Raw genomic sequence first — 18,000 nt, 5'->3', positions numbered from 1 at the left:
TCTCCTCACTCCCCTAGCCATCTCCTCACTCCCCTAGCCGTCTCCTCACCCCCTAGCCATCCCCTCACTCCCCTAGCCATCTCCTCACTCCCCTAGCCATCTCCTCTCGCCCCTACGCATCTCCTCACGCCCCTAGCCATCTCCTCACTCCCCTAGCCATCTCCTCACTCCCCTAGCCATCTCCTCACTCCCCTAGCCATCTCCTCACCCCCTAGCCATCTCCTCACGCCCCTAGCCATCTCCTCACGCCTTCCCGCCGCTCGGCACCGCCCCAGCCGGCGGGCGGGGCGGAAGCCGCGGTCGCCGCGGTAACGCGGAGCCATTTCCAAGAGGGCGGTGGCGCCGCGGGGCTGTGCGGGTTGCGGGGTTATTCGGGGCTGCSGGGCTCGCTTGGGCTGTCGGAGCTTCGAGGAGCCGCGCGGGGCCGAGGGGCAGCGGGCCATGGTGCCCAGCAAGGGCCGCAGCGGCCGGGGCCCGCGGGCCGCGCCCGTACCGGTAGGTGCTGCCGGGGCTGCCGGGGCTGCCGGGGCTGCCGGGGCTGCCGGGGCTGCCGGGCGGGTGGCAGCTGCCCCGACACCGTCTGTGATGCTCTGGGAGGAGGGTGCAGGAGCCGTTTGCTTCGGTGCTCCTGGGAGACGTTTCTGTGTTCGCACATAAATCCAGTTAAAAGACCAGCATGTTTTTGCCTTTTGAAAAAACAAGGCATATTTAAATATATACACGTGTTTTCTTCATAATGAGACTTATATCCCTATGGAAGTATTGTTTTCAGTGTATTTTTAAACTAAAAATTTAGTGTTATTTACTTAGAGCTGTGATGTACTCTTCATAATATTTTGCAAAATAGTTCCTTTCTTGGCAGATTTTGCTGCTGAAAATGGCTTTATTGTTTGAAAAGAAATTGTATTCATATGCAATATCCATGTTGCAATAAACAATTGTATCGATATTTTTAGTAAACATAGCATTTTATTTCCCTTTCTTCCAACTTGCAGGTTAATAATTGTGGTCTTCAGCTGGTCATCCAGACCTCGTCAATACCAGAAAAAAACAAACCAGTAATTATTACCTTTTCTTGGATACTTACATTAGCTAATGTAGTTGTATGATAGAAATTCATATTCTTTCAAGTAAGAATTACCTTTCCAGTACCCATCTGTTGAATTAAAATATATATATATATAGATAGATAGATAGATAGATAGATATGCATACACATACATGATTTCTAGTTCTTCCATCTGTACCTCTCTTTCTTCTGTAATTCTAGTATTCCTCACAGGGTGGGATTTGTTTTGTATTTATTTAGTTAACTGCATATGAATGTGCTGGTAACTTCCATATTTTCATTTTGGTACCAACARTGAAGTTTTTTATTTGTTGTGTCTTAAAAGAATGAATACACCTTTTATTGGAGAAATTATTTACTCTCTTTCAAAAAATTTGTACCTTTCTGAGAACTGCAATTATTGCTGAGATTATATTATTATTTGTCTGTGTAAAGACATTATTTGCATTTGAAAACTTTAACATTTGTTTATAATATTGTGTTGCAGTTTGAATTCAGGATAAATAAAGACCCSGCATCTTTCCACAATAGACTTCTGCAGCATGATCTGGAAAAAAACCACTCAGGAACACAAGGTAATATTCGATAAGGTTTGGTTTGTTTGTTTTTTTATCTCTTTTGTTGTTTCAATAGGAAAGAAAGTTTGTATCATGATTAGAAAAGTGAGAATGACAGCGTTTCCTACTTTGCTACAGTAATTCAGTGTAATTACTGTTGCATTATGTGTTGAACCCTCTATCCTTCTGCTGCCTTGTTCACATGGTTTTGTGCTTCGTTTTTTCCCCCTCATGGAGGAGCATTTTTTTCTTCTACCTACAAAGCCACAACTTATCAAGTGCCCTACTGTACTTTCCCTCAAAAGCCACACAGTTCTCTAATGTAACGTTGTATTGGATGTTTAATATTTTAATATATTTAGACAAGATCAGTTCCTAATTTAGAGCCCTGATATTAAGAGAAAGTTTTTATTTCGTTCTTGTGTGCTCTTGGGTTTGCAGAGCAAGTTGTTGGTGATGTCACTGCTAACTGTGGTGAGGACTGGAAGAGACTTGAAACAGCATTTCTTGCCATGCTGCTGCTGCTTGCCTGTCACATAAAACAGKGATTGGTTAGAGCAGAAGATCAATTTAGTTGTCATGGCAACTCTTTATTCATTCTGGTAAAAAATGAAGGCCAGGAGCCATTTAGAATGGGTTGATTTTTAGGGATATTATACAACTTGTGGAGTAAATGTATGTCTTCAGTGTGGTTTTGTTCYCGGTGCAGGAGACCAAAGGGTATTAAGTCCTTTGGTGTGTAATGAGCAGCTGCTCTATCTCCCAGTACCATCCAGCRTGACAGAACTTTTGGGTTTGGAGTCGAAACAGAGTACAGGTTCTTTATCAGGACTTGGCAAGACTTCTRGTCACAACCCTACAAAATCCAGACCCTGACAAAGCAGCCACAATTTTAGTTCACATGCTTCAGGTAACAGTGGAAACTTCTCATTAGTCTGTCTCTCTTAACGGGTGCCTCACCAAAGGTGTTTCCTTGTGCTCCCTTTGGGTGTTAAGAGAGGTCAGCAGACCATTGCCAGGAACCCAGTAGAATTTTTTTTTTTTTTTAAAGGATATAATATTGGTATTTAAACAGAGGGATTTTATACATCTTTCTTTAATGAAAGAGCAGCAATGGGCATCGTTTACACATATCTTTAGGAAAATGACAGTAGAAAAAAAAAAGTCACTTTACTGCCATCCTGTCCTGTTTCAGATTGATGTCTAAATTTCTGGTCTTAAGTTTATTGGCTTTAAAACCTGTGACACAACTAAAGTAAGACTTCTGCAGCAATGTTAATTGATTTAAWTTTTTTTGGTCTCTCTTTAACAGTTTTGATTTTGAAGGATGCATAGAGAGTGTTGTTAGAGTAGCTGGTGATAAAGTATTCAAGAGTAATACTGAAAARATTCTAAATTGGCTGACAAATTGTTTTGCTTAAATAGGTACCTCRGGGTATATGTCAGACAATAATGGACTCACTGTAGTAGTAAAAGAGTTGTCTAGTTCATTAAAGAATTTATGTTTTTTCCTGTGAACGTATTTGATTATTTGAAGGAGGAGGGGAAAAAACCCACCAAGCACATAGAAGTCGAGCCTATTTTTTGTGGTAGTGTGCATGCACAATGATCTATTTCTGAYCAATATTTTTCAGTGGATCATTTTCCAAACATACCAAAGCTCATAGAACACATTTGCTGATTAATTTTGTAGGTATTTTTAGATAATCTCCCTTTCTTCCTCTTTTATTAATGAAATGCATAAGGATGAATAATTTTGTTTTMAAGGACTGCCTGCTTCTTGATAATGGAGTGAAATACCATACCAATAATTACTAGGTATTGCATGTGCTTGCCTTTGAAAGACTTTGCACTTGTTTGTGGCTCAGTGAGACTCAATGTTTTGGTGCTTTATTTTCTAGTTTTATCAACATCTATTTCATCTGTGTCTTTAAATTCATCTTAAGTTAGTTAATATCATCTTTAAGTTCRGATAATGAAATTGTGAAACAATTTTACAATCTTATGTTAAAACATCATTGGGTAATTCTAATCAAAGTAAAGACATTTACAAAATATCTGCTTACAAGAAATTGTTGGAAAATCTCAGAAAGTAAAGGAATGGATGTACTTTGGAAAGAGAATGTAGAGGAATATGGTTGTAAACAAATAAGAGCAGGAAAAAGAACTGATRAATCATAGTAGTGAATGGAGGCAAGAAGCATTTTCATGTACTATCTAATGTTTTACTTTTAGAAGGGAAAATGTTGCTTTTTTGTAGTTCATGAAATGAATCTACAGAGAGATAGCTCATGCACTCTTTGTCTGATTTTCTAACAGATAACACAAATTTTGGGAGCAGTTCATCAATAACATTTCCTGTATTGCAACGTACTGCTGAAGAAAAAATACTGAACTCTGACAGACTTACCCTGGAAAGGTGAGAGGGTGATGGAGCACACACAGCAGAGCCTGAGACTCCTGGGGTAAAGGGACCAGAATGACCAGTGCCCCRCTAAGGGCTGCAGTCATGATGGGCTTGGGTTGTTGGGTTTTGCCTGTGTGTGTGTGTGTTTGAGGGAAGAATTGTGTCCCATGAGAAATTCTGTGTGAGTGCCCTTGTGATGAATATACCCATASAGCAGTCCTCCAAGGCAGGCAGATTTCTGATCTGATAGAGTGTTCTGGTGATAGCTAAAGGAAAACTTAACAAATTGTGAGGCCTTATCTGTTGGAATTCAGTGTGGTCACAATATTAAACTTCCATGTAATTTCCATSTAACAGGCAAATCTCTGAGTGGAGAGGTGTTCAGAAAATTTTGGAAACATTTCCACTATGTTTTCATGCTAACTCTTTAATCGGTAGGAGTTACTGCTTATCTACGGAATTTAATTAGCAAACCTAATTAATGTTACCTTCACCAAGATAATATACTTTCCTCYATTCAGTCAAAGTGGGTGAGCAGAAGGTGAATTACTGATTTGTTACTTAATTGTGTATTCTCTTTTTTCTTTTCCAGGCAAAAACTGACAGTGTGCCCAATTATTGATGGGGAAGATCACCTTCGTCTTTTGAATTTCCAGCATAACTTTATAACTCGTATCCAAAATATTTCTAATCTTCACCATCTTGTTTTCTTAGATTTATATGATAATCAGATTGAAGAAATAAGTGGGGTTTCAACTTTGAGATCCCTGAGAGTCCTTCTGTTGGGAAAGAACAGGTAAAAATAATTAAACTAATGAAGGCACTCTACTTCCCAAGGTGTATTAGCTGTGATTTATCATTGTTTCTGTTACTTAAGGTTTTCAGTTTGTGATGTTGCTGTCATGCCAGTGAAACCAGCCGTAAGAGTTGCTAAGTATCAGGGATCCCACTGAGGAAGCACAAGGATTTTGTGTGTCATGYTCTTCAAAACTTCCTTTCTTAAGCAAAACTAAAGCTCTAAAGTACTTCACATGATTCCCTTTAATCTTCTGTTCTGATCTGTTATTAAATATATGTTCTTAGATTTGTGTGGCAAGTGGGATACCTTTTCACATCTAGTAAAGTATTTGTTGATTATTTATAACCTATAAGAAGTATTTCTGCCTGACTTATTTAGCTGGAGAAAATATCAGACAGATGAGTCATGCATTTTATTGCTTATTTATTGCTTTAGTCCTCTAGCCTTTAATTTTAATAATTTAATACATGTATCTGTGGAATTGCTCACACATCTAAGGGTTGTGCTCTGACTTTACTGAACATAAGAAAATAAAGAAAATTAATGAAGTGAGAGCTGGTGACCCGATTTCAGTTGTGTGCAGATTATAAGGAAGCTACCTCCTAACTGAGCCTGTATTAAAAACYGATAAATTTCAATAGTGCAGTATGTTACTAGAGCTAAGAGCTTTCCTATTGAAAATCTCACCTGTGGAAATCAATTTTATTTGTAGTAAAATACTGGGGCATGGGAAATACAAATTTAAAGTGCTTTGAGGAATTCTTTTCCATATGATAACCACCCTGAGTGCAATTTATCTTAGAAGTATGGTGTGGAGGTGGTTAGGACTTGACATACTTGTGAGTGGTTGCACGTCAGACACAATTGTTAACAACTTGTTTTCAGCCTGATCCTTGTGTGCTCTTTGATTTGTCTTGAAGCAAATGCTTAATACACATTTAATGTCCGCAGCCAGTAGATGATGCTGTTGGGTATAYAATAGCCTAGGTTTGGAATCTGACAAAATATGACAGGACAGAGAAATTTTAAGACAGTGAAGTTGTTTTAAACAGTGGAGCAAGTATTCCATCCTTTTCTTTCTAGCAGAGCCACATAAATGCTGCTGCTATTGAATTATTGACAGTCAGAAAGGAAGGTGATAGTCTTTAGGCATACTCATTTATCTGTGAATTTTTTTATGGTTCAAAATTTTGTTATTTTTCTGTTACTCTTGGTAGTCAGGAAAAAAGGTTAAGTTTTGTATTGGCTGGAAAATGAAAAATGCTTTTAACCTAATATAAAAAATTAATTGTCATAATTGAAATCTTACAGAATAAAGAAGATCTCAAATCTGGAGAACCTAAAAAACCTTGATGTTTTAGATCTTCATGGAAATCAGGTACAGTACAATAAYTTGAGTACTTGGTTTGTAGTGTAGGCATCATGTGTTTGCTGTGTCTTTTACCAAAGTACTGTTTTGTGAAAGGGAACTGGTGGCAAATTTTGCAACTCTTGAGGTCACAGAAATCAATAAATGAATGAAAGGCATCACGATGTTTATTTGAATCTTTATATTAAGTCTCTTGAATAAAATGCTGAGTCAGCTGAGTATAATGGCACTCACACCTATACAATAATAACCTACCACAAATAGTTGTGGGGTAGTTATAGTGGCCAGTCTTAGAAGTCATGTAACATTTTAAAATATAATTGATTGCTGATTCTACTGTTGGTGATCTTACAAAACCAATTTCCCTACATATATGTAAAAGAAAATACAAAAGCAAGTTAGTGTTRTAGGGCCTTATTGTTGTAAGTGCTGCAATAAATTTGTGGCTGTTTTGAATAACTTGAGTCACACAATGTGYRCATTGTACAGTGGCAGAGGCAGTCYAGGACCATATGATGGCATTGCCCTTGGAGTCTTGGCCACCTCCAAACATACTTATTCACATGAACAAGTGTTCATGTAGTTATAATCCTTTCTGTATTACTGGTGGAAATTTGGAGGGGGTTATGTTTCTGATAAAAATACTTGCAGAATGAAGATGSAGCTGTTGCAGTCAGCACACCTTCACAGCTTGAATGAAGGAATCACTAATGGAAATGAAACATGTCTTGCACAATTATTGCAAGTGATTGTGATGTAGATCTGACTTTTTGTCTTTAAATATCTGTATAACCCTCTTCACAATAATTACAACTTTACTGGGAGTTCTKGGCATAATGCCCTGCTGGTTATTTYTAGATCACCTTCATAGTGATAGGCTTACCTTGATTTGTTATGAGAAACAAATTAACAAATYACCCCATGTCAGGAAGTAATGTTAAATCTTGGAGTATAGTAAGTTATTTTGTTTTTCAGAATGTTTTCATTATAAATGTACATGTGAAGGGCACAAATGTTAGGAAATTGAGTTACTTATTTCCTTTTTTGGTGGATTTAGTTATTTTTCATGTCAAGACAAATAAAGACTATGAACTTACCTTGCATAATAAAGTTACCTTACTCTTCCTTTCTAGTTCAAAGAGATGTAAGGTTTTCTGTTTAAGTTCTCTTTTTCCCCCAGTCTTTGAGAAATCGTTTTTTTTAGGCACAAACTTCTTTTCATTAATCTCAATTTTTTTTGTAAAGATGCAACTTTCATTTGTGCAATTTTAGTATTGATGAGTGGTTATGTGGTGCATAAGTCTTTTTCTGAATTCTATTTCATAGCAAGGTATTCAAAGATATAAGCAAATGAGAAAATAAAATAATGTTTTTATTCTCTGTGTACGAGTAGGCTTTGTCCTGTGTACTAATTAGTTTTTGGTATTATCAAAGTATTACTTGAAACATCCAAAAGGAAGTGATAATAGTTTGTATTGTTCCTTACTTAATAGTCCATTAGAAAAGCTGGTGTGCCTTCCTGTGTGCATGCATAATTGAAACAGGCAAATCAGTAGAGCTAATCTTATAGCTCAGCAAAGCGGTAAAGGGTGTCTCTATATGTTGCTGATTAAATCATTATCTTTGCAATGGTAGTAAAATACCAGGATTAATATTCTAGACTGGTATTCTAGCTGGGCAGACATCAGCAGAGGTCTGTGCTCTTCATGCCAACCCTCTGCTCTTGGGGTTGTTTTGATAGGTCTCTCTGTCTAAATATGTTCATCCAAATAGTAGTATTTTCTGTTCCTCTTCCTGTAATGTTTTTATATAAAATACACATAAATGGATAGTTTAATTAGCAGTTGAATCAATAGTAGGTTTAAGATACATTTAATTTTGGTCTTTCTATCTACTTTTGTATACTTTTAAATTGAGAAATTGCTGAAATATTTCTTACAACAGCATATTCCAGTCACAGACTTTCRGGGACACAAATATGTGTATGTATATATGGAAATTACCAACAAAATGGGACATTCTCCAACTGTTAAATAATGGCTACCTTACCTCTTTCACAGATCACTAAAATAGAAAACATTGGTCATTTAAGTGAACTGCGAGTGTTAAACCTTGCCAGAAACCTCCTAACTGTTGTAGAAAACCTGAATGGCCTGGATTCGCTCACAGAGCTCAACCTCCGGCATAATCAAGTCTCCACTATAGTAAGGAGCAAAACTCTTCTCCTTTTCTTTTCTCTTCTCTTTTTCATTTCTTTTTCCTTGTTTTTGACAAAATGCCCTATTACTGTAACTTGTTTAAACCATTTCAGTGTTTCAGATTTGAGGGATCTTGTGTTTCCCCATATTGTGTTGCTTATGTTGTTCCACTGCAATGCTTAATCCTACAACATAAAAGTGAAACAAACACATTCAAATTTGGTGTTATTTTCTTTAAATGTGATCAGGGAGACTAGACCTTAAAAGGTGCCTTCCAACCCAAATGATGCTATGATTCCATGATGAATTGTAGTGCTTAAAATCTTGAAAGCTCATGGTGTTTCTCTAGTGGAGGGAAGAGGTTCTAAAAAAGCTTTGTGGTTCTAACATACAAATWTAGATACTCTTCTTCTATACAAGTTTGTGCTCTAGAAACTAATCCTCTTAATTTCTCTAGGTTGGCTAAACCATCAGAACATTTTAAATTTCAACTTAATGTTGCTGGGGCAAATACCAAGACAATAGGTATTGATTGTAAGAGCAGAGTTTCTCAATGCAAGTTTTAACCCAGCATTTTAAGTCTTCATACTCTAAAAATTGAGCTTTTCACCTGGCAATTGGAGCTTAGTTCAGGTATGGCAAGTGGATTATTTGAACAAGAGTTTTTTAAAATAAAACAGTTTACTTAGATGGCTACCTTTTTCTGGCCTGCATGATTCTTTAATTCTTGGTCTCCTGCTGCTGCTGCTGAGCCTTTCTTTTCTTGAATTTCTGCTACTTGCCAAATAGGAGTTGTTTTTACATTTCAAAAATAAGAAATGTCTGCTCACTGCTGATTCTGTTGCTGCACCTTCCCCTGTGTCAGTGATGTTACCAAAAATTCTCTTTGCTGGTAGCCTCTGCCTTCCCGCTCCTCTCAGGTGCAGCTTGTATTTTCTGCTTCGTTTCTGCTGTCACAAGTGGAGAGTCAGCATGAAATTTAAATTAGTGACTTACAGACTTGGACTCAGTGCTGTATCTCAATGTGTTACTATTTCCTGGCAGAGCCAATGTTTCAGAAGATTATGTTCACTTCAGGGAAACACTTTATTTTGCTTGTTGGTTTTTGGGTTTTTTTTTGAGTATTGTTGCTGTTTGTAGTTTTTTTTTTAATTTTTTTAAATTCTAATAAAATACAGTTTTGTGAGTGTGGATTTTTTTGTTTTTCATTGAATGGTAGTTTTAACAAGTACAGCACTAACTCTGTTTAAATCTATTRTACATTATACTGTCTATAAGTAAATATTGATCCTAAAATAAAATATTTTTTCTTATGTTAATTATTGATGTTGTCTTTTTCTCTGTGTACAATGATGTGCATGTGTTTTATATTTGTTTTATATTGGTTTTACTTTTAAAATGAAAGATACATTTTTTTTTATGTGTGGAAATTCAGATTTTGCTGCAATAGGAAATTACTGAAAATGCAGAGATATGGAAAGAAATATATCATTCTATGGAAAGAATATCCAAGATAGGTTATTTCTGGAAAACTTGAGTAGCTGAGGGAGGGGGCTTATATTTCTTTAAGATGAACTTTAAGTTCATATGATTGACTGTACAGGTGGAGGAGATATTTTAATCATGATATTGTTATGATGTATTACTGAGCTGCAAAATATTCACTCCTAAGCTCCTAAAAAGAATTTGGTTGCTGTGCTTTAGTTACTCGGTTACTATGACAACGCTGGCATTATGAATCAAGCTTTTAAAACTTGATTATTCCTTCAAATGATAGGATCTAAACTAATTTTAAAAAGCTTGCTGTTTTAAAATAATTAATAAAATTAATCTGATTTAAATAACTTTGCATTTTTTTTATGAGCCTTCCTTATTTTTCACATACTTTCCCCGCATCTCCCCCAAGTGTATTAATCTTGTGTAGGAAAAATTATCTCATTTGTCAAACAAAATAAGGTTTCATACTGAACTCTCTACCCATTGCAGTTCRCTGTATTGAGTAACTAAAGTTACCCATCTGGGTAGCTGTTGGTTTGAGCAATTCAATCTACAATCATCCCTTACAATCCACTGGCCTTGGACTACCAGTTTAGGGACTGGTTTTTGTCTTTGAGCTATTCACTGCAGACTGAAAATCCTTGAATTTTAACCAGGTGTTTTTGTAAGAATGGACTGTATTTGATTCAAAGCTGCAGGTTTTGCAGGCACAGTCCTGAGACTTGGTTTATAGCAGAATCATCTTACAGGATTGAAGTGTATCCAGAGTCTGACTATTCAGAAAGATAGCAAGCAGAATAAATGGTTAGAAAGTGTCTTCTGTGGCAGCAGAAGTACAGATCAATACATACCATGAGTTATGAAATATCTGCTTACTTTCCTTCTAGTTGTGAGGTAGGGCCTCTGTTAGGAAGATAATCTATAGGTTTTTTTGAAAGACTGATCTACTTTGCTTTGAGGCAGTAGAAGTTTAGAATAATGGGTTTTGTCATCTGCAGCTTGATCTTAGATTTGAAATAGGACTGTTTGAGGTGTTCACCATCTTTTCAGGATCAAACTCCTGGCTTCTGTCCATCTCACTATAAGACAGTATCAAAACTGAAGTAGCTGGTGGCTTTTTTTTTAACAATCCTACCAATTGCTGTCACACCCATGAGACTTGCAACATGTTTTACAAGAGAGCAGCATATCATGCTTCTTATGAAACTTTATCTTGAGGGGAAATGACTTTGTATTCCCCAGTGATGAGCTGAAACCATTGCTGCTTAAGCATTACTGTGCACAGCCCTATAGTGCCTGTCCTCATGTGTGTATCCACCTGTACCACGTGTACCCACCCTTTTAGGCCTCAACACTGAGTAGCCGTAGGGACAGAGGAAATGTCCAGATGTAACTCTGTTGTGATGGTCTGATCTGGGTGGACTCAGAACAGCTCTGAACCAGGAGTTTTATAACTGCAGSCTTGGTCACATGTTGTATCCAGCAGTGTCTCTCAGCAGCTTTGTTAGCTTAGATTTGGTGTTTCATTAATAGGAGCTATGGGGCTTGTTTGGAGCTGCCTTTGCTTACCTGTTTGGAATGAACTGTTGGCTCTGGAATGCTGTGTAGACATGTCACAAATCTGCTGGAGGGAGGAAGGGTTATAGGCTAAAATCAAAACACTGAGCTCTGATGCTCCTTTCCCAGGTTTGTGTCCAMTGTTTCATTTAGGAGTATGGCCAGRGTAAGRRTAAGGAGAYGCAGACTTAGAGCTGAGGGTYTGGGTGTGCAGCCTGAATGGTCTGTGAATCACTGCACACTGTGCTGTCTGTCTGGTGTGGATTTCTATTTCAAAAATGAAGTTTGATCTTATTTGCTATGTTTCATCTTACTAAWATTTGAGCTATTTGCTATTTAGAGGTTTCTGCAAAGGTCCTTATTGTCAATTTAATTTTGCCACTTTCTTGTTCTGGAAACTCATTCCCTCTTCTAAATGTTAATTGTTAAGGTTGTAAAGGTGACAGAGTCCTTCAGATCATTCTCTGACAGGAGAATCACTGCTGTTTGACAGTGTGAATTGCACTGCTGTATTGCACTTCAAACACCTGATTTCAGCAAGCTTTTTTTTTAAATTTTTTTTTTGTGTTTATCCTGCAGCTTAAATGCTGAGACAGCACCTTGGCTTATTTCCCAAAAGCTTGTTCAGAAAGCAGCAGCAGCCGTATCCTCCTTTCCTTTAAGATCATTTGCTTTGCAAGTGGTGCAGCGTGTTCTGCAGAGTGGGATCTGCACTGAAACACTCCCTTGCAGTCTGCATTAGGGAGAGATGGAGCTGCACGTTCAACACAAAACACTGTTGCAGCCAGGTTACAGCATTTAGAAATGAAAGCATTTCATCAGGCYGAGTAAAGAGGCTCAAGAGCCAGTTCCAGCTGCTGAATTTATGCCTATCTTTTCCTTCTAGAAAGATGTGGATACTTTGCCCTGTCTCCAGCGTCTCTTCCTCAGCTTCAACAATATATCTAGGTAAGGGGAATAGTAATTTACTTCCTATCAATAATTTGAAGTATCCCAGAGCTGTATTTTTTGAAAATTTAAATTCAAACACTGTGAGTACAGATACTGTTCCCCCCCAATGTAACTGATAAAAACATAATCAAGACATTGAGTATTTTCTACTTTAARCATAAAAATTCTTGTAGCCCTTTGGATTTAAATGTAGTTGTACTATGAGTATTCTACCAAGAAACTTATTTTTAATTAAAAAATGATCATACTGTTTATAGTGGTCAAAATGAAAAGTGGTTTTGTAAATACACATAAATGTTGTTTTTCTGTTAACCTAGTTGTCTGTTATGCAAGGTACARTTTATATTTAACATTCCATCACTGTATTTAGGGAGTTATGCAAACTGCTGAGTCAGATTCTGCTTGCTATGGGTAAATTATTTCATGCTTGTATTTTACTTGTCCGTGTATTAATAAAGTCTGAAAGGTATATTTGTGGCTCCCTTTCAGACCAGATGGCAGAAGCACAGTAGTTCAACTCACAAAGCTGGGCTTCTGTAGTTTCAAGTAACTAAGAGCATTTTGTTATAAATGTTTATTTTCTGTGCCTTTTCATATTAATGCATTTTTCAAGTCTGTCTTTATACTTGTGCCAGTATTTAAAAAAAAAAAAAAAGGAAAGTGCCTGCATTATCTTTAGTTTGGTATGTCCTTTTTTAATCCCTTGATCACCACCAGCTTTCTTTGTTTAGAATCAAATAATTGAATGTGGGATAGGGAAAGATGCTTTGTGTTCTGATTACTGGAAATGCCATGCTGTTCTTGTGGTATCTGCTTTCCTGTAATGTACTTAGTATGAGCTTTTATTGCAGTAGCTACTCAAACATTTGATGTTGACCTGCATTATGTTTTTTGCAGACAGCTCCAACCTACTTGYCTCTGTTCCTTGGGTCCTTAAAGTACAAATGCATTTTATGTCCTTAAATACTCATGGCAATTAAATGTTTAAAAATAATTCAGATATGAGTTGCAGGAGCCTTTCTTATGCTTTTCCCTTAGTTAATTTGCTAGTCTTTTTATTTTACATTTTAAATTGGTATAGGGAAGAGGGGAAGGTTAGCATTTTGCTTCTCTTGAATCATTTCCAGAACTGGGACTTGCCTTTTGTTTCCTGCTTTCTAAAAAAAGTCTCAGGTTGGCAGGAGCGAAGAGGGGACTGCAGTAGCTTGGCTCCCTCGCTGTCAGGGAGCATCACTGCAGTCAGGGAAGTTGCTGTGTCTTTTTATGGACTTGGTGTATTTTGTGTAGTGTTCTGACTGCTTTCTCATATYGTTCTATGCAAATTCATGTTATTTTTACAGTATTCAAAGAAGAAAAAGTGTTTTGGATTTTCTGTGAGGTTTTGATAGATTTCTCAAATTTTGTGATCAGTAGCTTCCTTCTTGGTACTATATAAAAATTTTTGTCATTTATTCATTGGGACTTTAGTTGACCCATTGCTAGATCTTGTCTTAGCTTTCATGTAGGCTGCAAATATTTATCTAGAACACATATGGAAATATATAATTTAGTTTTAATTTGCAGTTGGAATAGGTATAAAAAGACCTTAATGTTAAAAAAAAAGATACTTCTCCTCTATAAATTTTGTATATGCATGTGGGTACATAGGTGGATGGGTAACTTGAGCTTTTTATTTACCAGCCATAATTTTAAAACACACAAATGAAAAACTTATTTAGATCACATTTAGCTTGGATTTTTTGAATAATAATCTGTTGCTACATATAGCAGTTTCGAAGGCTAAAACCCTCTTTAATTCCTGATTTAGAGTTATGTAGTAGGTATGTTTTTTATCAGGAAAATGATTCAATGTACAAGTATATTCTTGACCAYCTGTGTTCTGATGCTTGTCTTGTTACTCTTTGAACTGACTGAAGAAGTTCTTTGCATCCATAACACCACTGAATTGCTGTGCTATATCTGAACATTCCTACACCCCTTTTAAAAGGTTTTGTGTGCTTTTGAGTCACTTAACCAGGCTTACTCTGTGCCACATGGTAATTTGAAAAATTAYTTTCCTAAAACCAGCTGTCTCTATATGACTGAATTTTGTTTGACAAGCAAATTGGTGCACAAATACTGCAATTAATTTATCTGTAGGTGCAGCGAAAAAAGCCATGCACATGGAAACAAACAACAGAATTGCCAGAACTTGAATCTATTCATTACAATTTCATTGCAGTATTTTATTAATGTTCATTTAAAAAATAGCATTTCTGAGGTAATGCTTCCATGGGAAAATGTTCTTRTTGCTATTTTTGTGTCAGTGAAAATCCTTGAGTCTTACATTGACACATACTGACATACTGAATTAATATTTCAGTAAAAGACTCGGGAATGCCATTAAAAACTGTCACTATTTAAGGCATGAGAATCTATCATGGGTTTAATCACAATGTTCTTTTTACCACATGCTTCAGAGGAGGGCTCAGAATGCTGCTGCTTCTCTGCAGAACTTTTAGTAAAAAAGGATGTATTGGTAAGATAATATAGCTAAAACTGATCTTGATGCTGATAGGAAACAAAGGAAGTCCTTTTTCTGGCTTCAGCCCAAAAAATCTTAGCAGTACAAACTGAAGGTGTTTGTACCTGATGGCTGAAGGCAATGTCTATATATAGAACTGGTTACAAAGAAGTGGGAAAAATCCCATTTTTAATTTGTCATGTGGCACAGGGAAGAGACTGCAGTAATRTTTTCAGGAAAGATATGCCACTGAGATTCAGAGAGAGAGTTATTGCTCATATTTGAACACATGAAACAGGGAGAGACCATATTTTAGTCTCATAAARGAAATACAGATTTTCACAGTTACCCTGCTGTCCAAGTCAGCATTATGTTAGTTTTTGCATTTAGTCCAGMCATATGAAAAAAGTTGGATACAAGCTCATGTAATTCTTTTTCTTCATCTGGTTGCTGAATTGGGAACCTGAGAGAAGCAATGTTCTTAGCCTAATAATTTTTACTCAGCAAGATGCAAATTTACAAATGCATTATTAAATGCTTGAACAAAAGCAGGTCAAGAGGGGATGAAAGGTTGCTGGTGGTGACATCTGTCATCATAGGTAGTTTTGTATAAATATGGAAAAACACAAGTTTTGTTCTTTGACAGRGTATTTTTAGAACACATAGTTCTCTCTCAGGTGTTCTGTCAGACTGTGGTATGTTGCCTTCCTTGTCTATGCCAGAGCTTTTCCCTTGGTGCAACATGCTTTTAAAAATTGATGGAAATGTGTAGAGCAGGAACAAYTGTCTCCCTAAACAAGCAGGTTATAACAGAATATAAATGGTCCTGTGTCCTGTGAATGTGTACCACTGGTGCAGGCTGAGCTCTGCTGTTTAGTAATTGCCACATTCTGATAAGAGGGAGGAGAAGTGGCCTTGTAGCCCCTTGGCAGAGGGGAGACTTGGATGCATGACTTGGAGCATGCACAGAAGATGGAAAACTGAGCTATTCTGAAAACATTTCCAGAACACACTTTCTGATAATTTTTCCCAAATTTGTGATTTATTTCAGTGTTGCTGAAATGACAGTTTTAGTAAAGATAATTTACCTAAGAAGAAGAACAGGAAGGARAGGTTGTTGTCTCCTGCAGGAGAAGGTCTTTTGGAAAGAGAATCAGACATTCCACTTGAGAAGATTGACTGACACAGTCTGACACAGCATCATCCCGAGCTGTTTTCTATTTCCTAAGCAGGTTAAAGGCTCCTTTGTGGTGAGCAGAGGCTGGAGGAGAGCCTGGAGCTGTGGCCCCTGGTTCCTGTCGAGTGGTCACCACTGGGCTCTGTCCCAGCACTCTGCATGCTGGGAAGCAGACAGAGCTTGGTTATAAACTCTGCAATCTCTTTGGGAATGGAGCACATTAAAGCTTTGCTTGGCTTAGGATTGGGATACCAGTGTGACAAATACACTGTATGAAGTTTTCTGCATGCAATTTCTAAAACTCTGAAAAAGATACGAAAGCAGTTATTTTTCTCTACTGTTTCTTTCTAAAATTGAGCTGCTAATAGGGCAGCTGAAAGCAGGATAAAGCAARCACATCTGTTTTTAGCTCTGCAGTGAATGTTCTGGTATGCTGAAGCAGTGAGAATTTCAAAGCACAGCAGTATGTRTAAGTGGAAGATCTTGAAAACACACTAGCAAGCTTTCAACTTTTCTGTCATTTTCTGAAGAAATCGTTTCTATTAAAAACGTGTAAATCATATGTAATGAAAGAARTACTGTTTGGTTAAATGTTTGCTGGTAAGTATTTGGAAGAAATATATTTAATGCTTTTAAATATAGTTGCACTTGAAAATAATTTTGAAGATCAAAAATTTTCACATTTTTCAAGCAAAATGTGTTCCAGCTCAATGGAGATTCAGATTTTTTTTTTTTTTCTTTTCCTAACATGTTTGAATTTGCCTTACTAACTTCTGTGTCATTTGGGAAGATTATCTTTTATCTTTAGGATGTATTAAGTGTGTATTTTAAGTAATATGTTAGCCTGATCTTCCAAAAACGTGTTTCCATGTGCTGTTTTTGGAAAGGAAATGGGATAATAAAAAGAAGCAGAAAATAATAATCAAGCCTTAACCACGTGTACAAAACAGCCAGCTCTTCAGAAATCCTAAGAATTTTCCCTGTCTATGTCACAATCTACACATAGTTAATTTTCCAGTGGTTTTTAGGTAGTTTTCACACACTAAGCACAAAGGCAGTAATATCTTTCTCTTGACTGTCACTTTTCTGCAGTGCCCTTTGTGGTACAGTGCAGGAGCTGCTTGCATGCTGTGCTAATTGCATGAAAACAGCTATTGCCACTTCCCTCAATGACAGCCTTCGAAAGGGACATCTGTGCTGCACATGATGGCTGATCACTGAGTTCAGGGCTTACTTAAGCTTTGACTTGACTTAAGRCACACTTGACTTTTGAAGGCCAAAGGACAAAAGGATGGGTGCACAGTATGCATTTGTACATTGTTTGGGAGTCTTACTTATTGCCATAACTGTTCAGCTTTTCAAAAATTWAAATCCAGTTAAATAGTTCTCTTTTGTTTCAAAATACTATTTATCTGAGCTGCTTTCTTTTCACATTTCATCTTCAATGAAAGGAACGCTATACGGGGTATACATCTCTAAATGCATTTTACATGGGKCAGTTATTTTTGTCAGGTAACCAAATCTGATGTTGTAAGAAGCCAGCAGGTTAGAGTTTGTAGACTGAACTCAGAGCCATGGACAAATCTGTTTTGGAGATAATATAACAYTTTGGAGTTGTTTCASTTCCAATATTGATGATGATGCAAACATCTAGGATCATTCTGTGATATTTGTTGTTGGCTTATTTTCCTTCTATCTTCCATATTTTTCATGCTGTCTTTGATGATGAATACACCTTGTATTTTTTTTTAATATGAATCTATATGTATCATATTTTAGCAGAAGGTTGCGTAAATAGTCCTGTAGTTCTTATTCTGCATTTYCTTTTACCTGTATGTGAAGGGACTAAAAAGTTTAACAGCAGCAGCTGCTCTTATTTCAGAATATTTATATTTATCATACACAGTATTGATGGG

The 18,000-nt window shown here is 36.9% G+C and overlaps 1 protein-coding gene across 2 annotated transcripts in view; it reads left to right on the top strand.

The window, feature by feature from the left end:
• The first annotated feature begins 413 nt into the window (after positions 1-413).
• Positions 414-18,000, top strand: part of LRRC49 (leucine rich repeat containing 49) — a 38,977-nt gene continuing 21,390 nt past the window's right edge. The window contains exons 1-8 of one of the 2 annotated variants that reach the window (XM_057371870.1): positions 414-495; positions 996-1,058; positions 1,557-1,644; positions 3,946-4,045; positions 4,626-4,829; positions 6,144-6,210; positions 8,262-8,405; positions 12,340-12,401. In XM_057371870.1, coding sequence (XP_057227853.1) covers positions 442-495; positions 996-1,058; positions 1,557-1,644; positions 3,946-4,045; positions 4,626-4,829; positions 6,144-6,210; positions 8,262-8,405; positions 12,340-12,401 — 782 coding nt within the window. In that variant the 5' untranslated portion in view covers positions 414-441. The remainder of the gene's footprint in view (positions 496-995; positions 1,059-1,556; positions 1,645-3,945; positions 4,046-4,625; positions 4,830-6,143; positions 6,211-8,261; positions 8,406-12,339; positions 12,402-18,000) is intronic. The other variant, XM_057371871.1, reaches the window with a different exon arrangement.

Source organism: Malurus melanocephalus, unplaced genomic scaffold (assembly GCF_030028575.1).
Source record: "Malurus melanocephalus ecotype Western Australia unplaced genomic scaffold, MMel_1.1 scaffold_160, whole genome shotgun sequence".
Lineage (NCBI taxonomy): Eukaryota > Metazoa > Chordata > Aves > Passeriformes > Maluridae > Malurus > Malurus melanocephalus.
This window is presented reverse-complemented; position numbering and strand designations above follow the sequence as displayed.